Consider the following 25,253-nt stretch of genomic DNA (forward strand, 5'->3'; position numbering starts at 1 on the left):
CTCCTCTTAAAAGTTGTCGTAGAGATGTGTCTGCTGCTAGAACTCTGTGTGGCATTGACCTGGTCTCTAATCTGAGCTGCTGTTAACCTGCGATTTCAGAGGCTGGTGACTCGTATAAACTTATCCTCAGAAGCAGAGGTGACTCTTGGTCTTCCTTTCCTGGGGCGGTCCTCATGTGAGCCAGTTTCTTTGTAGCACTTGATGGTTTTTGCAACTGCACTTGGGGACACTTTCAAAGTTTGCCCAATTTTTCAGACTGACTGACCTTCATTTCTTAAAGTAATGATGGCCACTCGTTTTTCTTTACTTAGCTGCTTTTTTATTGCCATACTACAAATTCTAACAGTCTATTCAGTGGGACTATCAGCTGTATATCCACCAGACTTCTGCACAACACAACTGATGGTCCCGACCCCATTTATAAGGCAAGAAATCCCACTTATTAAACCTGACAGGGCATACCTGTGAAGTGAAGACCATTTCCGGTGACTACCTCTTGAAGCTCATCAAGAGAATGCCAAGAGTGTGCAAAGCAGTCATCAAAGCAAAAGGTGGCTACTTTGAAGAACCTAGAATATAAGACATATTTTCAGTAGTTTCACACTTTTTTGTTAAGTATATAATTCCGCATGTGGTAATTCATAGTTTTGATGCCTTCAGTGTGAATGTCCAATTTTCATAGTCAGGAAAATACAGAAAAATCTTTAAATGAGAAGGTGTGTCCAAACTTTTGGTCTGTACTGTAAATGTAGCTACTTGTGCTAACATGGTGGTCACTCACTTATAAGCAACCTTAAAGGGGTTTTCTGTGACTTTAATACTGATGACCCATCACTAGGATCAGTTATTAATATTAGATGGTTGGATTTCCTACTCTGGACATATCCACACCGATCAGCTGATTGACAAACCTGCAGCTCCGCGCATTGTGTAGTGGCCATGAATGGTACTGCAAGCTCTCCTATTTTTTTGTATGGAGGACTGCTTGCAGTACCATTCATGGCCACTACACAATACATGGCGCTGTTTCACTCCTTCCATCAGTTGATCAATGGTGGTGCCGGGAAGTTGGACTTCCAAAGATCTGATATAGTTGTCCCTTTAACACAGATTCCCATCATCATGAAGCTTATATATGGGAATACAACACTGGTATATGACGAAGCACAGACCAATGAGAAGTTAGTATCATTTGTAGTGTTTAGGTCGCTTTCTCATTTATATTTTGGGCCCCAATGAAAAACTTATAAGAGGGTCCCAACTATTACTACACTATTTACACATCTACAGTAGCGGTCTCCTCTATTGGGCAGAGCGTGTCCATCCAATGCCTCTGCACCTCCTACTATACCACGGTCCAAAAGGCCAGCTTCCACCAGTCTTACTTAGGATCGGGTCAGTGGTAGGACAGTCAGGTGAGGCAGGAAGATGCGTGTCCTCTCCACTGAGATCTTCAGGTGGAAAACTCCAAACTATGTTGATATGAGGATTGTGAGACCGAAATGGTAAGAATCAAGTCTTTTACAGCGGCAGTGGGTTTGTTCCGTCATATGACATCAGATGACATTCTCTGACATCATAACCACAGTTTCTGCTTTGCTTCATTTGCGCAAGATTGTGAAAGTCGTGACCCGAAGAGACTGGAAAATTAATTTTTTAAGCAGGACATAGGTGTTCGGTCCGGTCCCAGCGTCATAGTCACACCTTCAAGTTGCATACTTTGAAAAAAGTCACAGGCCTAGAAAAGAGAAAAAAACAATTACGTAAGCCAAAAGAAGATGGAGACGGTGATCGTTATAACAAATTGACCGCTAAAATAGGTTCCTTTATCACATATAAGTATATCCAAATGAAGCAGGACTGGCAGGCACATGTATAGAGCATTAAAAATCAACCGTCAGGCAAAAGGTGTAAAATACCTTTCATCTAGGCATCACCCCTCTGAGAAATATGTGATTTAACTAAGTGATGATTGGAAGAACCAACCAGCAAGACTGCTCTCTTTATTACACCTTACAGATGACCTATTAAACCAGCATTAGTGAGCATAAATATATGTGGCACCCCAGGGGTCTGGTTTCCACAGTAATAGCAGTATTACGTCTGTGAGCAGGTGGGAGGTCTCCTGGGCAGGAATCCTAAGCATGCCACACCTCCTGCCCAGTCCTGGGAGGGGAAGAACTTCCCCTATATAAACTGGGGCTGAGGCAGGGTTAGAGAGAGGAGTTCCAGACAGAGACGGAGTCTGGTCTGGACACGCAGAAACAGGGACATCAGGAGCTCTGTAGGAGCCAAGGAGAAGCGCCAGGAGCTGGAGCTGTGCAGAGCTCCCCTTGGAAGAAGGTACTAAAACCGGACACAGGAGTCCGAGGCTGTGGGGACTAAGATATACCCAGCAGCAGAATCCATCCAGCAGGGGATTCCAGGTCCTCTGGCCATAAAAGCCCGGAGGCTCAGTCACAACGAAGGGACCAGCACCGCCATCCCGGAGCGGAGGCTAACAGGAGGCCCCAGGTCACCAGCCATACGGGTGAGCACCACACGGTATACCCAGGGACGTGGGCTACTTGTAACCGCCGAAAGCAGGGTAGCCAGGAAGGGTACAGACTAACGGGAAGGCCTACAACTCCACCTGGCCAGGGGGACTCCGGCTTACTCGCAGACAAACCAGGCCCCAACTACTAGCCAGTACTCCCGGGGGAATTTGCCTTGTACCATCAGTAAAGACCCTGAACTGTACCCTCGCGTTTCCGTGCTTCCTTGTCGCACCGTTAGTGCTGGGACATCCACACCATCACTCCCAACATCATCCACATCCGCTGCCCTGAGGCCATACCTCTCCCGTTGGGGGTTATATCAACATTGCTGCACACCTATACCACCGGCCTCAGCGGTCTGCCCTGCAGCGGCGGTTTCATAACCGCATTCAACGGGTGGCGTAGTCGGACACTAATACCATCATACCAATAACCGCCACTTAGTTTGACCACCCTGGGCGCGGACCGGGTCACCGCCACACGAAGACTACTACCCCCATCGGATCCGGCTCCGGGTATCCCCCACGCGCACGCGCGCCGCACTACAGCACTGGCCCAGGGGGCGAGTCAATTTTGGCGTAGTCGGCAGGATTACGTGCCCGCAACCACCGGGTACTGCGTGCCTGAAAAAAGAGACTTTTATACTTACCTGTGGTGAAGTTTCCCGCCGTCCGGAGTCGTTTCCCGCCATCTGGAGCCGATTCCCGCCATCCGACGCCATCTTCTGCCTTCTTCCCGCCATCCGTGGAGTTTTCCCGCCATTGGACGCCATCTTGAGGGCGCCGCGCGGGAAGAAGAGGGGCGTGGACTCTGAAAGCCCGCGAGAACTGAAGCCCCGCCTCACGTCCGGACGTTGCGTAAGGTCCTGGAAGGAGCCCAGCAGACGCCGACGTCACAGGAGCGCGACGGAAGGTCCTCAACCCTGACGATCCACTGCGGAGCCGCGGCCTGCGGAAGAGGATCATCGCAAGGTAGGCCACGGTCCACTAGGGGGGAGGAGAATGTCGGATACGGAGGAGAGCTTCACCGCCACAGCCGCCGCCAGCGCCACTGCTGCTGCGGTCATGCCTTTCACCATGCCCTATATCCCGGGGGCAGCCTGGCTACCCCAGTACTCAGGGGAGTCACATACCCTAAATGACTTCAGAGAAAGGCTGGATAGCCTCTTCCAGGTGTATCCCCTCACGGAGGTGCAAAAAGTGAGCATCCTGGTGGCCCAATTAATCGGGGCAGCCCAAAGGGAGGTAAAGTCCTGGCCACCTGGGAGGAAGAGGACTGTCAGAGACATACTAACCCGGCTGAAAGACACATTTGACACCCGCACCTCAGCCGAAATAAAACTAAGATTTTATGGGTGCAAACAACGGGCACATGAGAGTATAAGAGACTATGCTCTAAACCTACAAGAGGCCCTGAGAGCCATTAAGCAGGCAGACCCTGACAGCGTGGGAAATGAAGATAAGCTGTTGACTGAACAATTCATTGAGGGTCTACTGTGCAATGCCCACCGAACCCAGTTGCGGGCAATGGCCTTACAGGACCCCGACCTGGACTTTGCACAGTTCAAGGACAGAGCCATCCGGGTGCTCCGAGAACCGGCACCAGGTGGCGCTGTGACCCACAGGCGCCCTGCTATCACTTATCACCAGGAGACGCGCCCTTGTCTGCAGGGCCTGTGGGAGCTGATGCGCAGGCTTTAAACAGTGACCCGGCTACAGACCTGCACCATCAGGTCCAAGAGCTAACTAAAAGCGTTGCCGCGCTAACCCGAACTGTGCAGTCTTTACAGGTTTCTACTGCAGGGAAGATCAAGCTGGCATCCGGACCGGAGGACATCCCGTGGCGCCGACCAAGGAGGACCCCACCGGCCAGAGGAAGACCCAGCGATCGATACAACGAGGACGGACGACCTATTTGCCGCCGCTGCAATCAACCCGGACATGTGGCAAGGTACTGTCATTTAAACGGGCACAACCTGGGGTAGAGGGCCAACCCCCAGGCATAAGACCATCAGGCCCATCAAACTGGCGTGATAAATACGTAGGGTGACGTCCAATCTTGCCTGTGGTACTGGATGGCATTCCTATGAGTGCCCTACTAGACACTGGGTCACAGGTCACCACCATCCCGTACGTGCTCTTCAAGCAGTACTGGAATGATTCGGACATAACCCGCTACCCAGACGATGACCTGAGTGTCATCGCCAGCAATGGTCAGCCCGTGCCGCAGGTGGGATTCAAGGAGGTGACCATTAAAATCGGTAAAGTCGAACTGGCGGCACAAGGACTGATTATAGTGGACATAGACCGTCATGAGAGTCACCCTAGAATCACCCTGGGAACCAATGTAATTGAAAATTGTCTTGCAGAGGTGATTCTCATTTTACAGCAGGTTGCCAAGAACGCCAGTTCCGGCCAGCAGCGTGTGCTCCAAAAAGAGATCCGGGCACTGATGAAGCGGCAACAGGTGGAACTATCTGGTGGTGAGATAGGTAGCGTGAGAATGTGTGACTCGTTCCCTATTGCCATGCCCCCAAAAAGTGAGATGATGATTTGGTGCCGGGCAGCTATTGGTCTAAGAGGTAGAGACTACCAAGCAATGGTAGAACCCGTCTACTCAGACAGTAGGCCCACCATTTTGACAGCACGGGGGGTGGTCGATGTACGCCATGGGAGGGTGCCCGTTTGCATCATAAATATCGGTGAGAGAGAAGTACACCTGCCCCGGTATGCCACGCTAGCTAAATTGTTCACCATAAACCAGAATTCTGTACAGGCCGTGGAACCCTTGCCTCCATCTCAACCAGAGGAAGGTAACGGCTCTAAGAAACCAGTGGGGGACTGGTGTCAGCAACTACATCTGGGTACCGACTCCACTCCCTCACACCAGAAACAAGGAGTCTATCGGGTGGTTCAAGAGTACGAGAGAGTGTTTAGTAAACACCCGTTAGACTTCGGGCGAGTAAAGGGGGTAGAACACCACATCCCCACAGGAGACCATCCTCCCATAAAGGAGAGATACCGACCCGTACCCCCTGCACACTACCAACACGCCAAGGGGATGCTTAGAGACATGAAGGAGGCTGGGGTAATCAGAGACAGCTGTAGCCCCTGGGCAGCTCCACTAGTCTTAGTGAAAAAGAAGGACAACACTATGAGAATGTGTGTAGACTACAGGAAGGTCAACCGTATCATACACAAAGATGCGTACCCGTTACCAAGGATAGAAGAGTCCTTAGCTGCATTAAAATCTGCTAACTTCTTCTCTACTTTGGATCTCACTAGCGGGTACTGGCAGGTTCCTGTAGCAGAGGCAGACCGGGAGAAGACCGCATTCACCACCCCGATGGGTCTCAGCGAATTTAACTGCATGCCGTTCGGGCTCTGCAACGCACCAGGAACCTTCCAACGGTTGATGGAATGCTGTCTGGGACACCGGAACTTCGAGACAGTCCTGTTATACCTGGACGATGTCATCGTCTATTCCAAGACCTACGAGGACCACCTGAAACACCTGGCAGAAGTGTTCGAAGCTCTGGCAAACTACGGCCTAAAGGTGAAACCCTCCAAGTGTCATCTCCTGAAACCAAAGGTGCAGTACCTGGGACACGTGGTGAGTGCTGACGGAGTGGCTCCTGACCCTGATAAGATCACCGTGATTAAGGACTGGCCAAGACCCTCCAGCATAAAGGAAGTGCGCCAGTTCCTCGGGTTGGTAGGCTACTACCGAAGATTCATTCCCGGTTTCACCAAAATGGCAGCCCCTATGCAGGACCTCCTGATAGGTCAATCTCGGAAAGCCAAAAACCAGAAGCCGCCCTTCAGGTGGGAAAAGCTGGAAGAGGAGTCCTTCTGCCAGCTGAAGATGGCCCTCACGGGGGATGAAATCCTGGCATATCCAGACTACAGCCAGCCCTTTATCCTCCACACGGACGCAAGCAACATCGGGCTAGGAGCCGTACTGTCCCAGATCCAGCAGGGGAAAGAACGGGTAATCGCTTACGCCAGCCGAAAGCTACGGCCCACGGAGAGGAACCCTGAGAATTATAGCTCATTTAAGCTGGAGTTCCTGGCCGTAGTGTGGGCAGTGACCGAACGTTTCAAGCATTACCTTGCCTCCTCCAAATTCACTGTGTACACGGATAACAACCCGTTGACACACCTGGACACTGCAAGGCTCAGTGCCCTGGAACAGAGATGGATGGCCCGCCTGTCCAACTTTGAATTCACCATCAAATACCGGGCAGGACGCTCAAATGCCAACGCGGATGCCCTGTCTAGAATGCCGAACTTACCGGACGTAGGGGAAGATCCAGAAGATCTGGAAGAAGTTGAGCTCCCTGCGTTCCACCGTCATGGGATTACCCTGTATTCCAACCGTGTGAAGGACAGGCGCTCCGCGACGTTCAATCCCTTGCCCCACTACAACTGGGCGGAGACGCAAGACAGTGATCCTGCAGTCCGCCTGGTGAAGGAAATGCTGACCCAAGCCGATGCCAGTCTGGACCCAGACGCCCCAGAGGAGACTAAGCAACTGTGGAAGGAGAAAAGTAGGCTGTTCCTCTACAGGGAGAAGTTGTGCCGGAGAATGGTTAACTCTTGAACGCATGAGTTGACCTAGCAGGTAGTGGTCCCCAGACGAGACGCGGCTATGATTCTGGAGGTGTACCACAACGGAGCAGGACATTTCGGGTGGAAGAAGCTGGAGTTCTTATTGCGTGAACGGTTCTACTGGGTAGGCATGAGAGGAGCCATCGAGAGGTGGTGCAGAGACTGTGGACCGTGCCACCTAAGAAGGAAGGACCGTGCCAGCCAGAAGACTCCCTTGCAGCCCATCATCACCCGACAGCCACTGGAACTGGTAGCCCTGGACCATGTGAAACTGGCTCCAAGCAGATCTGGGTATGTCTACGCCCTCACAATCGTAGATCATTACTCCCGGTTCCTGGTGGTGGTCCTGGTCAAGGACTTAACGGCTCAAATAGCAGCTAGAGCCTTCCAGCAGCACTTCTGCCGTCCACACGGGTACCCGGACCAAGTGCTGACAGACCAAGGGCCAGCCTTCGAAGCGAAAGTCTTCCAGGAGTTCTGCAACCTGTATGGCTGCACGAAGATAAGAACAACGCCCTATCACCCACAAACTAATGGACTCTGCGAGAAGATGAACCAGGTGGTGATAGACCTCCTGAAAACATTGCCCCTGGAAGAACGCAGTATGTGGCCTGAGAAGCTGCCTGATCTGGTGGACCTATACAACCACATCCCTGTAGGTTCTACCAACTGTACCCCGGCTTACCTAATGAGAGCGAGACCTGGTAAGCTGCCTATCGACCTGGATATGGGAGTCCTGACGCCCGAGGACACCTCGCCAGAGGCAGACTGGGATACAGGGCGGCAGCAGCAGTATCGGAAAGTGCAGGAGAGCGTGGAGCGAAGTCTGTCTCAAGCTAGAGAAAGGCAAGAGAGGGCTTATAATCAGTATGCTCCCGCTGTTCCCCTGGTACCTGGAGAGCAGGTCTTGAAGAGGAAAAGACGGCTCCACAAGTTGGACGACCAGTGGGAGAAGGACCCGTACACCGTACTGCCATCAAGCCATGAGAGCCCAAAGATTTGCGTGATCAGTAAGGATGGAGGAGAAACCACAGCCGTTGTCTCCAGGGACCACCTGAAGAAGTGTCCCGAGCAGCTGCAAAGCCCTGAAGAAGAAGATCAAGAAAACCCTCGACCCGCAGAGGAAAGGGAAGAAATGATCAGGACTGTACTCGGAGACTTCCCCCGGTCTTGGACACAAGTAAACGGTGCTGTCATGGTACCCGTCCTCACCTTTCTCCAGCCAGTCCCGCAAGTGCCTACAGAAGAACCAGTAGAGCTGGAAGAGCAGCCGGCCCAAGAGGCAGAAGAGTCCACACCAGCAGTACAGGAGGATCAACCCTCTGCTAGTAGTGAGCCTGCCGTGCCCCTAGTGAGCCAAAGAGTGCGCAGAAAGCTGCCCAGCCTGCCCATAACACCTCCTACACCCTGTAGTGCAGGACCAGTTAGTGAGCTCCGTAGGTCCACTAGGGTTACCAGAGGCCAGATGCCCGTACGTTGGAGAATCTAAGTTGGCTAGTTGCTTTAACTATTTTATGTTTACCTGTTTTTGTTGTAGCCGTTGCTAATTATGTTTTTCAGTTATAGGTTTCTTTATATGGACTGACAGGTTATGGACAGTGAGTAACCGGAACTCTGTTGTAAATATGTTTGGAGCGTAACCCAGGAATGGACTACAGACTGTTAAAGACTCGGGGCAGGACAGACCCCTACCTGGTTACGGCTCCCTGTTCTTTGGTGAAATGGACACCCTTATTGCTTCCCGGTTACGGACACGCCGTGACCATCTCATGTATTTAATTGTTATTGTTTATACCCTGTTATGTTTAGTCCGGGAGTACTAAATTTCACTAGGGGGGAATGTGGCACCCCAGGGGTCTGGTTTCCACAGTAATAGCAGTATTACGTCTGTGAGCAGGTGGGAGGTCTCCTGGGCAGGAATCCTAAGCATGCCACACCTCCTGCCCAGTCCTGGGAGGGGAAGAACTTCCCCTACATAAACTGGGGCTGAGGCAGGGTTAGAGAGAAGAGTTCCAGACAGAGACGGAGTCTGGTCTGGACACGCAGAAACAGGGACAGATAGACCTCAGGAGCTCTGTAGGAGCCAAGGAGAAGCGCCATGGGCTGGAGCTGTGCAGAGCTCGCCCTGGGAGAAGGTACTAAAACCGGACACAGGAGTCCGAGGCTGTGGGGACTAAGATATACCCAGCAGCAGAATCCATCCGGCAGGGGATTCCAGGTCCTCTGGCCATAAAAGCCCAGAGGCTCAGTCACAACAAAGGGACCAGCACCGCCATCCCGGAGCGGAGGCTAACAGGAGGCCCCAGGTCACCAGCCATACGGGTGAGCACCACACGGTATACCCAGGGACGTGGGCTACTTGTAACCGCCGAAAGCAGGGTAGCCAGGAAGGGTACAGACTAACGGGAAGGCCTACAACTCGACCTGGCCAGGGGGACTCCGGCTTACTCGCAGACAAACCAGGCCCCAACTACTAGCCAGTAGTCCCGGGGGAATTTGCCTTGTACCATCAGTAAAGACCCTGAACTGTACCCTCACGTTTCCGTGCTTCCTTGTCGCACCGTTAGTGCTGGGACATCCACACCATCACTCCCAACATCATCCACATCCGCTGCCCTGAGGCCATACCTCTCCCGTTGGGGGTTATATCAACATTGCTGCACACCTATACCACTGGCCTCAGCGGTCTGCCCTGCAGCGGCGGTTTCATAACCGCATTCAACGGGTGGCGTAGTCGGACACCAATACCATCATACCAATAACCGCCACTTAGTTTGACCACCCTGGGCGCGGACCGGGTCACCGCCACACGAAGACTACTACCCCAATCGGATCCGGCTCCGGGTATCCCCCACGCGCACGCGCGCCGCACTACAGCACTGGCCCAGGGGGTGAGTCATATAGACTATAAACAAAAATGCCAGTCAGGAGCTACAAAGGACCTTTCATCTAGGCATCACCCCGTTGTGAAGTACATGATATAAAAAGAAGGTGGAGATGTATGTGTTTAGAAGAGAACTGGTCCCTGGTATTACATCTTATAAACCAGAATTAGTGGCCATAAGTTTAAACCATCAACAAAAGTGCCAGTCGGGAGCTAGAAAGGACCTGTGATCTAGGCATCACCCCTTTGTGAAGTAAATGATACAAAAAGAGTGCTGATTAGAAGAACCAAACAGCAGGACAAGTCCCTTTATTACACCTTACAGATAACCTATTAAACCAGAATTACTGGGCACAACTATAGACTATTAAAGAAGTGCCGGTTAGGAGCTAGAATTGACCTTTCATCTAGGCATCACCCCTTTGTGAAGTTCATGATATGAAAAGAGAAGAAGGTGGAGATGGTGTTTAAAAGGGATCAACCAGCCGGAATAGTCCCTGTATTACATCTTATAAACCAGCCCTCAGAAACCAGAATTAGTAAGCATTAATACAGCATAAGCCATCAATAAAAATTCCGGTCAGGAGCTAGAAAGGACCTGTCATCAAAGGCATCACCTCTTTGTGAAGTAGATGATATAAAGAGAGTGATGATTAGAAGAACCAACTGGTGGGACAGGTCCCTTTATCACATGTTACAGATGCCCTAATGAAGCAGAACTAATGGGCACAATTATAAACCAAGAACTAAAGTTCCAGAGAGGAGCTGGAAATGACCTGTCACTTAGGTATCACCCCTAGGATGTGCAGGTGTTGATTGTTATAAGAAACCGACCACCGTTGAACATTTTACAAATTTTACAAACTAACTAGCAGAATAGGTCCTTTTCTTAAACCTTACAGATGTCCTAATGACTCAGAACTAGTGGGCATAAATATAGATCATTAATTAAAATGCCTTCAGGAGCTGGAAAGGACTTTTCTCCTTGGCATCACCTCTTTGTGAGGCAGATGATATAACGAGAAGAAGGTGTAAGTGGTAATTGTTGTTATAGATAATCGTCCATCAATCAACACCATAGAAATGAAGCACAACAGGTGGGCACGAACATAAACCAGTAGCTAAAATGCCAGTCAGGAACTGGAAGATACCTTTCACCTAGGCATCACCCTTTTTAAAATAAATATAAAAAGAGGAGAAGGTAGAAGTTGTGATTATTGTTATCAATCATCAATCGACACCATACAGATGTACTAATGACACGGAACAAATAACCTTACAGATGTCCTAATGAACCAGAACTAGAGGAGAATTATTGTAGACCAAGAATAAACGTGCAGTCAGGAGAAGGAAAGGACCTGTCACCGAGGCATCACCCCTTATAAGACATATACAATAATGATTATAGAACTACAGAGACTTTATTGCATGACCTTTTTGTGAATGGCAGTCAAATCACTGAGGAATTTTTCATTGGTTGGTGAGATTGGCACCAGCACTTCTTCATCTTCATCATCATCATCATCATCATCCCTTATTACTGGGATTTAAAACGGGTTAATCAAAATAAATAAATAAACCAGGCTTGCTGAGCTTTACTTCTAAAATTACCTTTTCCAAAAACACTTTTATTGCATCGTCTTTGAGAGCGCTGCTCTGAAGCTTCACCTTTATTGAAACACGGCCTGTGAGGACATCAAATAGTATCAATTATTATAAACAAAACTGAAATAATGAATCAAGGTACATAAGGGGAATTCCATATAAAGTAAATCAAAAAAGGTTAGCGTACCTAATAATAATAATAATAAAAGGTTCAGCACGGTAAGAAGAAAGAACCAGTAAAGATGACAATAACATTATTAGATGTATAAAGAATGAATGACAGGTTTAAAGGTGAATCAGCCAGTAGATGGCACCACCACCTGCAGTGGTGTGGCACCAGCACCACAACGCGCGTTTTGGCTACGTGCTTTCTTCTGGGGTATTGGCGTCACACTCGGAGGAAAGACCTTAAAAAGTGATAGCTGGCCAATGAGGATAACATTAATTGCACGTTGTAATGCTCATGTCTAGGGCGCTGATGAGGATCCAGGGCAGTCACATCTCCTGTAAATGTGCAGTGGTGCCATCTACTGGCTGATTCAATTTTGAATCTCTAATTCATGTTTTATACATCTAATAAAGGAATTGTTTTCTATACAACTGGTTCTTTATGCATAATTTCTTCTGGGGCTTTAATTATTATATATCAGAGGCTTTACACACAGTTCGTAATGCCACATACTTTGCACCACAAATAATAATCTCCTGCTATTCCCGATATGAACACTAGAGGGAGATCTGATCGCAATTATTATAAAAAAAGGTAAAACTAGCCGAACTGCAGCAAGAGGAGTAAAGAGATCAGCGAAAGAATCACATAAAAATCATAGTGATCAACCCACTATCTGCAAACGTCACAAATAACACAGTGATAACTCTCTGAGTACAGATAATGTAGTAGATGTCACCTGCAGTCCTATGTAACATCACAGATAATACAGTGATAACTCTCTGAGTACAGATAATGTAGTAGATGTCACCTGCAGTCCTATGTAACACCACAGATAACACAGTGATAACTCTCTGAGTACAGATAATGTAGTAGATGTCACCTGCAGTCCTATGTAACACTACAGATAACACAGTGATATCTCTCTGAGTACATATAATGTAGTAGATGTCACCGGCAGTCCTATGTAACACCACAGATAACACAGTGATCACTCTCTGAGTACAGATAATGTAGTAGATGTCACCTGCAGTCCTATGTAACACTACAGATAACACAGTGATCACTCTCTGAGTACAGATAATGTAGTAGATGTCACCTGCAGTCCTATGTAACACCACAGATAACACAGTGATAACTCTCTGAGTACAGATAATGTAGTAGATGTCACCTGCAGTCCTATGTAACACCACAGATAACACAGTGATAACTCTCTGAGTACAGATAATGCAGTAGATGTCACCTGCAGTCCTATGTAACACCACAGATAACACAGTGATAACTCTCTGAGTACAGATAATGTAGTAGATGTCACCTGCAGTCCTATGTAACACCACAGATAACACAGTGATCACTCTCTGAGTACAGATAATGTAGTAGATGTCACCTGCAGTCCTATGTAACACCACAGATGACACAGTGATAACTCTCTGAGTATAGATAATGTAGTATATGTCACCTGCAGTCCTATGTAACACCACAGATGACACAGTGATAACTCTCTGAGTACAGATAATGTAGTAGATGTCACCTGCAGTCCTATGTAACACCACAGATAACACAGTGATAACTCTCTGAGTACAGATAATGTAGTAGATGTCACCTGCAGTCCTATGTAACACCACAGATAACACAGTGATCACTCTCTGAGTACAGATAATGTAGTAGATGTCACCTGCAGTCCTATGTAACATCACAGATAACACAGTGATCACTCTCTGAGTACAGATAATGTAGTAGATGTCACCTGCAGTCCTATGTAACACCACAGATAACACAGTGATAACTCTCTGAGTACAGATAATGCAGTAGATGTCACCTGCAGTCCTATGTAACATCACAGATAACACAGTGATAACTCTCTGAGTACAGATAATGTAGTAGATGTCACCTGCAGTCCTATGTAACATCACAGATAACACAGTGATAACTCTCTGAGTACAGATAATGTAGTAGATATCACCTGCAGTCCTATGTAACACCACAGATAACACAGTGATAACTCTCTGAGTACAGATAATGTAGTAGATGTCACCTGCAGTCCTATGTAACACCACAGATAACACAGTGATAACTCTCTGAGTACAGATAATGTAGTAGAGGTCACCTGCAGTCCTATGTAACACCACAGATAACACAGTGATAACTCTCTGACTACAGATAATGTAGTAGATGTCACCTGCAGTCCTATGTAACACCACAGATAACACAGTGATAACTCTCTGAATACAGATAATGTAGTAGATGTCACCTGCAGTCCTATGTAACACCACAGATAACACAGTGATAACTCTCTGAGTACAGATAATGTAGATGTCACCTGCAGTCCTATGTAACACCACAGATAACACAGTGATAACTCTTTCAGTACAGATAATGTAGATGTCACCTGCAGTCCTATGTAACACCACAGATAACACAGTGATAACTCTCTGAGTACAGATAATGTAGTAGATGTCACCTGCAGTCCTATGTAACACCACAGATAACACAGTGATAACTCTCTGAGTACAGATAATGTGGTAGATGTCATCCGCAGTCCTATGTAACACCACAGATAACACAGTGATAACTCTCTGAGTACAGATAATGTAGTAGATGTCACCTGCAGTCCTATGTAACACCACAGATAACACAGTGATAACTCCCTGAGTATAGATAATGTAGATGTCACCTGCAGTCCTATGTAACACCACAGATAACACAGTGATAACTCCCTGAGTACAGATAATGTAGATGTCACCTGCAGTCCTATGTAACACCACAGATAACACAGTGATAACTCCCTGAGTATAGATAATGTAGATGTCACCTGCAGTCCTATGTAACACCACAGATAACACAGTGATAACTCCCTGAGTATAGATAATGTAGATGTCACCTGCAGTCCTATGTAACACCACAGATAACACAGTGATAACTCTCTGAGTATAGATAATGTAGATGTCACCTGCAGTCCTATGTAACACCACAGATAACACAGTGATAACTCCCTGAGTACAGATAATGTAGTAGATGTCACCTGCAGTCCTATGTAACACCACAGATAACACAGTGATAACTCCCTGAGTATAGATAATGTAGATGTCACCTGCAGTCCTATGTAACACCACAGATAACACAGTGATAAGTCTCTGAGTACAGATAATGTAGTAGATGTCACCTGCAGTCCTATGTAACACCACAGATAACACAGTGATAACTCCCTGAGTATAGATAATGTAGATGTCACCTGCAGTCCTATGTAACACCACAGATAACACAGTGATAACTCTCTGAGTACAGATAATGTAGTAGATGTCATCTGCAGTCCTATGTAACACCACAGATAACACAGTGATATCTCTCTGAGCATAGATAATGTAGTAGATGTCACCTGCAGTCCTATGTAACACTACAGATAACACAGTGATAACTCTCTGAGTACAGATAATGTAGTAGGTGTCACCTGCAGTCCTATGTAACACCACAGATAACACAGTGATAACTCTCTGAGTACAGATAATGTAGTAGATGTCATCTGCAGTCCTATGTAACACCACAGATAACACAGTGATAACTCTCTGAGTACAGATAATGTAGTAGATGTCACCTGCAGTCCTATGTAACACCACAGATAACACAGTGAGAACTCTCTGAGTACAGATAATGTAGTGGATGTCACCTGCAGTCCTATGTAACACCACAGATAACACAGTGATAACTCTCTGAGTACAGATAATTTAGTAGATGTCACCTGCAGTCCTATGTAACACCACAGATAACACAGTGATAAGTCTCTGAGTACAGATAATGTAGTAGATGTCACCTGCAGTCCTATGTAACACCACAGATAACACAGTGATAACCCTCTGAGTACAGATAATGTAGTAGATGTCACCCGCAGTCCTATGTAACACCACAGATAACACAGTGATAACTCTCTGAGTACAGATAATGTAGTAGATGTCATATGCAGTCCTATGTAACACCACAGATAACACAGTGATAACTCTCTGAGTACAGATAATGTAGTAGATGTCACCTGCAGTCCTATGTAACACCACAGATAACACAGTGATAACCCTCTGAGTACAGATAATGTAGTAGATGTCACCCGCAGTCCTATGTAACACCACAGATACCACAGTGATAACTCTCTGAGTACAGATAATGTAGTAGGTGTCACCTGCAGTCCTATGTAACACCACAGATAACACAGTGATAACCCTCTGAGTACAGATAATGTAGTAGATGTCACCCGCAGTCCTATGTAACACCACAGATACCACAGTGATAACTCTCTGAGTACAGATAATGTAGTAGATGTCACCCGCAGTCCTATGTAACACCACAGATAACACAGTGATAACTCTCTGAGTACAGATAATGTAGTAGATGTCATATGCAGTCCTATGTAACACCACAGATAACACAGTGATAACTCTCTGAGTACAGATAATGTAGTAGATGATGTCACCTGCAGTCCTATGTAACACCACAGATAACACAGTGATAAGTCTCTGAGTACAGATAATGTAGTAGATGTCACCTGCAGTCCTATGTAACACCACAGATAACACCGTGATATCTCTCTGAGTACAGATAATGTAGTAGATGTCACCTGCAGTCCTATGTAACACCACAGATAACACAGTGATATCTCTCTGAGTACAGATAATGTAGTAGATGATGTCACCTGCAGTCCTATGTAACACCACAGATAACACAGTGATAAGTCTCTGAGTAAAGATAATGTAGTAGATGTCACCTGCAGTCCTATGTAACACCACAGATAACACCGTGATATCTCTCTGAGTACAGATAATGTAGTAGATGTCACCTGCAGTCCTATGTAACACCACAGATAACACAGTGATAAGTCTCTGAGTACAGATAATGTAGTAGATGTCACCTGCAGTCCTATGTAACACCACAGATAACACAGTGATATCTCTCTGAGTACAGATAATGTAGTACATGATGTCACCTGCAGTCCTATGTAACACCACAGATAACACAGTGATAAGTCTCTGAGTACAGATAATGTAGTAGATGTCACCCGCAGTCCTATGTAACACCACAGATAACACAGTGATATCTCTCTGAGTACAGATAATGTAGTAGATGTCACCTGCAGTCCTATGTAACACCACAGATAACACAGTGATAAGTCTCTGAGTACAGATAATGTGGTAGATGTCACCTGCAGTCCTATGTAACACCACAGATAACACAGTGATAACTCTCTGAGTACAGATAATGTAGTAGATGTCATCCGCAGTCCTATGTAACACCACAGATAACACAGTGATCACTCTCTGAGTACAGATAATGTGGTAGATGTCACCTGCAGTCCTATGTAACACCACAGATAACACAGTGATAACTCTCTGAGTACAGATAATGTAGTAGATGTCACCTGCAGTCCTATGTAACACCACAGATAACACAGTGATAACTCCTTGAGTACAGATAATGTAGTAGATGTCACCTGCAGTCCTATGTAACACCACAGATAACACAGTGATAACTCTCTGAGTACAGATAATGTAGATGTCACCTGCAGTCCTATGTAACACCACAGATAACACAGTGATAACTCTCTGAGCACAGATAATGTAGATGTCACCTGCAGTCCTATGTAACACCACAGATAACACAGTGATAACTCTCTGAGTACAGATAATGTAGATGTCACCTGCAGTCCTATGTAACACCACAGATAACACAGAGATAACTCTCTGAGTACAGATAATGTAGTAGATGTCACCTGCAGTCCTATGTAACACCACAGATAACACAGTGATAACTCTCTGAGTACAGATAATGTAGTAGATGTCACCTGCAGTCCTATGTAACACCACAGATAACACAGTGATAACTCTGAGTACAGATAAAGTAGTAGATGTCACCTGCAGTCCTATGTAACACCACAGATAACACAGTGATAACTCTCTGAGTACAGATAATGTAGTAGATGTCACCTGCAGTCCTATGTAACACCACAGATAACACAGTGATAACTCTCTGAGTACAGATAAAGTAGTAGATGTCACCTGCAGTCCTATGTAACACCACAGGTAACACAGTGATAACTCTCTGAGTACAGATAATGTAGTAGATGTCACCTGCAGTCCTATGTAACACCACAGGTAACACAGTGATAACTCTCTGAGTACAGATAATGTAGTAGATGTCACCTGCAGTCCTATGTAACACCACAGATAACACAGTGATCACTCTCTGAGTACAGATAAAGTAGTAGATGTCACCTGCAGTCCTATGTAACACCACAGATAACACAGTGATAACTGTCTGAGTACAGATAATGTAGTAGATGTCACCTGCAGTCCTATGTAACACCACAGATAACACAGTGATAACTCTCTGAGTACAGATAAAGTAGTAGATGTCACCTGCAGTCCTATGTAACACCACAGGTAACACAGTGATAACTCTCTGAGTACAGATAATGTGGTAGATGTCACCTGCAGTCCTATGTAACACCACAGATAACACAGTGATATCTCTCTGAGTACAGATAATGTAGTAGATGTCACCTGCAGTCCTATGTAACACCACAGATAACACAGTGATAAGTCTCTGAGTACAGATAATGTGGTAGATGTCACCTGCAGTCCTATGTAACACCACAGATAACACAGTGATAAGTCTCTGAGTACAGATAATGTAGTAGATGTCACCCGCAGTCCTATGTAACACCACAGATAACACAGTGATATCTCTCTGAGTACAGATAATGTAGTAGATGTCACCTGCAGTCCTATGTAACACCACAGATAACACAGTGATAAGTCTCTGAGTACAGATAATGTGGTAGATGTCACCTGCAGTCCTATGTAACACCACAGATAACACAGTGATAACTCTCTGAGTACAGATAATGTAGTAGATGTCATCCGCAGTCCTATGTAACACCACAGATAACACAGTGATCACTCTCTGAGTACAGATAATGTGGTAGATGTCACCTGCAGTCCTATGTAACACCACAGATAACACAGTGATAACTCTCTGAGTACAGATAATGTAGTAGATGTCACCTGCAGTCCTATGTAACACCACAGATAACACAGTGATAACTCCTTGAGTACAGATAATGTAGTAGATGTCACCTGCAGTCCTATGTAACACCACAGATAACACAGTGATAACTCTCTGAGTACAGATAATGTAGATGTCACCTGCAGTCCTATGTAACACCACAGATAACACAGTGATAACTCTCTGAGCACAGATAATGTAGATGTCACCTGCAGTCCTATGTAACACCACAGATAACACAGTGATAACTCTCTGAGTACAGATAATGTAGATGTCACCTGCAGTCCTATGTAACACCACAGATAACACAGAGATAACTCTCTGAGTACAGATAATGTAGTAGATGTCACCTGCAGTCCTATGTAACACCACAGATAACACAGTGATAACTCTCTGAGTACAGATAATGTAGTAGATGTCACCTGCAGTCCTATGTAACACCACAGATAACACAGTGATAACTCTGAGTACAGATAAAGTAGTAGATGTCACCTGCAGTCCTATGTAACACCACAGATAACACAGTGATAACTCTCTGAGTACAGATAATGTAGTAGATGTCACCTGCAGTCCTATGTAACACCACAGATAACACAGTGATAACTCTCTGAGTACAGATAAAGTAGTAGATGTCACCTGCAGTCCTATGTAACACCACAGGTAACACAGTGATAACTCTCTGAGTACAGATAATGTAGTAGATGTCACCTGCAGTCCTATGTAACACCACAGGTAACACAGTGATAACTCTCTGAGTACAGATAATGTAGTAGATGTCACCTGCAGTCCTATGTAACACCACAGATAACACAGTGATCACTCTCTGAGTACAGATAAAGTAGTAGATGTCACCTGCAGTCCTATGTAACACCACAGATAACACAGTGATAACTGTCTGAGTACAGATAATGTAGTAGATGTCACCTGCAGTCCTATGTAACACCACAGATAACACAGTGATAACTCTCTGAGTACAGATAAAGTAGTAGATGTCACCTGCAGTCCTATGTAACACCACAGGTAACACAGTGATAACTCTCTGAGTACAGATAATGTAGTAGATGTCACCTGCAGTCCTATGTAACACCACAGATAACACAGTGATATCTCTCTGAGTACAGATAATGTAGTAGATGATGTCACCTGCAGTCCTATGTAACACCACAGATAACACAGTGATAAGTCTCTGAGTACAGATAATGTAGTAGATGTCACCTGCAGTCCTATGTAACACCACAGATAACACCGTGATATCTCTCTGAGTACAGATAATGTAGTAGATGTCACCTGCAGTCCTATGTAACACCACAGATAACACAGTGATAAGTCTCTGAGTACAGATAATGTAGTAGATGTCACCTGCAGTCCTATGTAACACCACAGATAACACAGTGATATCTCTCTGAGTACAGATAATGTAGTACATGATGTCACCTGCAGTCCTATGTAACACCACAGATAACACAGTGATAAGTCTCTGAGTACAGATAATGTAGTAGATGTCACCCGCAGTCCTATGTAACACCACAGATAACACAGTGATATCTCTCTGAGTACAGATAATGTAGTAGATGTCACCTGCAGTCCTATGTAACACCACAGATAACACAGTGATAAGTCTCTGAGTACAGATAATGTGGTAGATGTCACCTGCAGTCCTATGTAACACCACAGATAACACAGTGATAACTCCCTGAGTACAGATAATGTAGTAGATGTCATCCGCAGTCCTATGTAACACCACAGATAACACAGTGATCACTCTCTGAGTACAGATAATGTAGTAGATGTCATCCGCAGTCCTATGTAACACCACAGATAACACAGTGATCACTCTCTGAGTACAGATAATGTGGTAGATGTCACCTGCAGTCCTATGTAACACCACAGATAACACAGTGATAACTCCTTGAGTATAGATAATGTAGATGTCACCTGCAGTCCTATGTAACACCACAGATAACACAGTGATAACTCTCTGAGTACAGATAATGTAGTAGATGTCACCTGCAGTCCTATGTAACACCACAGATAACACAGTGATAACTCTCTGAGTACAGATAATGTAGTATATGTCACCTGCAGTCCTATGTAACACCACAGATAACACAGTGATAACTCTCTGAGTACAGATAATGTAGTAGATGTCACCTGCAGTCCTATGTAACACCACAGATAACACAGTGATAACTCCTTGAGTACAGATAATGTAGTAGATGTCACCTGCAGTCCTATGTAACACCACAGATAACACAGTGATAACTCTCTGAGTACAGATAATGTAGATGTCACCTGCAGTCCTATGTAACACCACAGATAACACAGTGATAACTCTCTGAGCACAGATAATGTAGATGTCACCTGCAGTCCTATGTAACACCACAGATAACACAGTGATAACTCTCTGAGTACAGATAATGTAGATGTCACCTGCAGTCCTATGTAACACCACAGATAACACAGAGATAACTCTCTGAGTACAGATAATGTAGTAGATGTCACCTGCAGTCCTATGTAACACCACAGATAACACAGTGATAACTCTCTGAGTACAGATAATGTAGTAGATGTCACCTGCAGTCCTATGTAACACCACAGATAACACAGTGATAACTCTGAGTACAGATAAAGTAGTAGATGTCACCTGCAGTCCTATGTAACACCACAGATAACACAGTGATAACTCTCTGAGTACAGATAATGTAGTAGATGTCACCTGCAGTCCTATGTAACACCACAGATAACACAGTGATAACTCTCTGAGTACAGATAAAGTAGTAGATGTCACCTGCAGTCCTATGTAACACCACAGATAACACAGTGATAACTCTCTGAGTACAGATAATGTAGTAGATGTCACCTGCAGTCCTATGTAACACCACAGATAACACAGTGATAACTCTCTGAGTACAGATAATGTAGTAGATGTCACCTGCAGTCCTATGTAACACCACAGGTAACACAGTGATAACTCTCTGAGTACAGATAATGTAGTAGATGTCACCTGCAGTCCTATGTAACACCACAGATAACACAGTGATCACTCTCTGAGTACAGATAAAGTAGTAGATGTCACCTGCAGTCCTATGTAACACCACAGATAACACAGTGATAACTGTCTGAGTACAGATAATGTAGTAGATGTCACCTGCAGTCCTATGTAACACCACAGATAACACAGTGATAACTCTCTGAGTACAGATAAAGTAGTAGATGTCACCTGCAGTCCTATGTAACACCACAGGTAACACAGTGATAACTCTCTGAGTACAGATAATGTAGTAGATGTCACCTGCAGTCCTATGTAACACCACAGATAACACAGTGATATCTCTCTGAGTACAGATAATGTAGTAGATGATGTCACCTGCAGTCCTATGTAACACCACAGATAACACAGTGATAAGTCTCTGAGTACAGATAATGTAGTAGATGTCACCTGCAGTCCTATGTAACACCACAGATAACACCGTGATATCTCTCTGAGTACAGATAATGTAGTAGATGTCACCTGCAGTCCTATGTAACACCACAGATAACACAGTGATAAGTCTCTGAGTACAGATAATGTAGTAGATGTCACCTGCAGTCCTATGTAACACCACAGATAACACAGTGATATCTCTCTGAGTACAGATAATGTAGTACATGATGTCACCTGCAGTCCTATGTAACACCACAGATAACACAGTGATAAGTATCTGAGTACAGATAATGTAGTAGATGTCACCCGCAGTCCTATTTAACACCACAGATAACACAGTGATATCTCTCTGAGTACAGATAATGTAGTAGATGATGTCACCTGCAGTCCTATGTAACACCACAGATAACACAGTGATAAGTCTCTGAGTACAGATAATGTAGTAGATGTCACCTGCAGTCCTATGTAACACCACAGATAACACCGTGATATCTCTCTGAGTACAGATAATGTAGTAGATGTCACCTGCAGTCCTATGTAACACCACACATAACACAGTGATAAGTCTCTGAGTACAGATAATGTGGTAGATGTCACCTGCAGTCCTATGTAACACCACAGATAACACAGTGATAACTCCCTGAGTATAGATAATGTAGATGTCACCTGCAGTCCTATGTAACACCACAGATAACACAGTGATAACTCTCTGAGTACAGATAATGTAGTAGATGTCATCCGCAGTCCTATGTAACACCACAGATAACACAGTGATCACTCTCTGAGTACAGATAATGTGGTAGATGTCACCTGCAGTCCTATGTAACACCACAGATAACACAGTGATAACTCCTTGAGTATAGATAATGTAGATGTCACCTGCAGTCCTATGTAACACCACAGATAACACAGTGATAACTCTCTGAGTACAGATAATGTAGTAGATGTCACCTGCAGTCCTATGTAACACCACAGATAACACAGTGATAACTCTCTGAGTACAGATAATGTAGTAGATGTCACCTGCAGTCCTATGTAACACCACAGATAACACAGTGATAACTCTCTGAGTACAGATAATGTAGTAGATGTCACCTGTAGTCCTATGTAACACCACAGATAACACAGTGATAACTCCTTGAGTACAGATAATGTAGTAGATGTCACCTGCAGTCCTATGTAACACCACAGATAACACAGTGATAACTCTCTGAGTACAGATAATGTAGATGTCACCTGCAGTCCTATGTAACACCACAGATAACACAGTGATAACTCTCTGAGCACAGATAATGTAGATGTCACCTGCAGTCCTATGTAACACCACAGATAACACAGTGATAACTCTCTGAGTACAGATAATGTAGATGTCACCTGCAGTCCTATGTAACACCACAGATAACACAGAGATAACTCTCTGAGTACAGATAATGTAGTAGATGTCACCCGCAGTCCTATGTAACACCACAGATAACACAGTGATAACTCTCTGAGTGCAGATAATGTAGTAGATGTCACCTGCAGTCCTATGTAACACCACAGATAACACAGTGATAACTCTGAGTACAGATAAAGTAGTAGATGTCACCTGCAGTCCTATGTAACACCACAGATAACACAGTGATAACTCTCTGAGTACAGATAATGTAGTAGATGTCACCTGCAGTCCTATGTAACACCACAGATAACACAGTGATAACTCTCTGAGTACAGATAAAGTAGTAGATGTCACCTGCAGTCCTATGTAACACCACAGGTAACACAGTGATAACTCTCTGAGTACAGATAATGTAGTAGATGTCACCTGCAGTCCTATGTAACACCACAGGTAACACAGTGATAACTCTCTGAGTACAGATAATGTAGTAGATGTCACCTGCAGTCCTATGTAACACCACAGATAACACAGTGATCACTCTCTGAGTACAGATAAAGTAGTAGATGTCACCTGCAGTCCTATGTAACACCACAGATAACACAGTGATAACTGTCTGAGTACAGATAATGTAGTAGATGTCACCTGCAGTCCTATGTAACACCACAGATAACACAGTGATAACTCTCTGAGTACAGATAAAGTAGTAGATGTCACCTGCAGTCCTATGTAACACCACAGGTAACACAGTGATAACTCTCTGAGTACAGATAATGTAGTAGATGTCACCTGCAGTCCTATGTAACACCACAGATAACACAGTGATCACTCTCTGAGTACAGATAAAGTAGTAGATGTCACCTGCAGTCCTATGTAACACCACAGATAACACAGTGATCACTCTCTGAGTACAGATAAAGTAGTAGATGTCACCTGCAGTCCTATGTAACACCACAGATAACACAGTGATAACTCTCTGAGTACAGATAATGTAGTAGATGTCACCTGCAGTCCTATGTAACACCACAGATAACAGTGATAACTCTCTGAGTACGGATAATGTAGTAGATATCACCTGCAGTCCTATGTAACACCACAGATAACACAGTGATAACTCTCTGAGTACAGATAATGTAGTAGATGTCACCTGCAGTCCTATGTAACACCACAGATAACACAGTGATAACTCTCTGAGTACATATAATGTAGTAGATGTCACCGGCAGTCCTATGTAACACCACAGATAACAGTGATAACTCTCTGAGTACAGATAATGTAGTAGATGTCACCTGCAGTCCTATGTAACACCACAGATAACACAGTGATAACTCTCTGAGTACAGATAATGTAGTAGATGTCACCTGCAGTCCTATGTAACACCACAGATAACACAGTGATATCTCTCTGAGTACAGATAATGTAGTAGATGTCACCTGCAGTCCTATGTAACACCACAGATAACACAGTGATCACTCTCTGAGTACAGATAATGTAATAGATGTCACCTGCAGTCCTATGTAACACCACAGATAACACAGTGATAACTCTCTGAGTACAGATAAAGTAGTAGATGTCACCTGCAGTCCTATGTAACACCACAGA

At 45.2% G+C, this 25,253-nt stretch overlaps 1 protein-coding gene across 2 annotated transcripts in view; it reads right to left on the reverse strand.

Moving 5' to 3' along the window:
* Positions 1 to 683: 683 nt before the first annotated feature.
* LOC141264533 (uncharacterized) overlaps positions 684 to 25,253 on the reverse strand; it is a 91,558-nt gene continuing 66,988 nt past the window's right edge. For both annotated transcript variants that reach the window (XM_073676808.1, XM_073676807.1), the window contains 2 exons: positions 11,643 to 11,716; positions 684 to 1,738 (listed from right to left, as the gene is read on the reverse strand). In XM_073676808.1, coding sequence (XP_073532909.1) covers positions 1,649 to 1,738; positions 11,643 to 11,716 — 164 coding nt within the window. In that variant the 3' untranslated portion in view covers positions 684 to 1,648. The remainder of the gene's footprint in view (positions 1,739 to 11,642; positions 11,717 to 25,253) is intronic.

The sequence above is a fragment of the Phyllobates terribilis genome, unplaced genomic scaffold (assembly GCF_046119375.1).
Source record: "Phyllobates terribilis strain yellow unplaced genomic scaffold, ASM4611937v1 Scaffold_4__5_contigs__length_816908805, whole genome shotgun sequence".
Classification (NCBI taxonomy): domain Eukaryota; kingdom Metazoa; phylum Chordata; class Amphibia; order Anura; family Dendrobatidae; genus Phyllobates; species Phyllobates terribilis.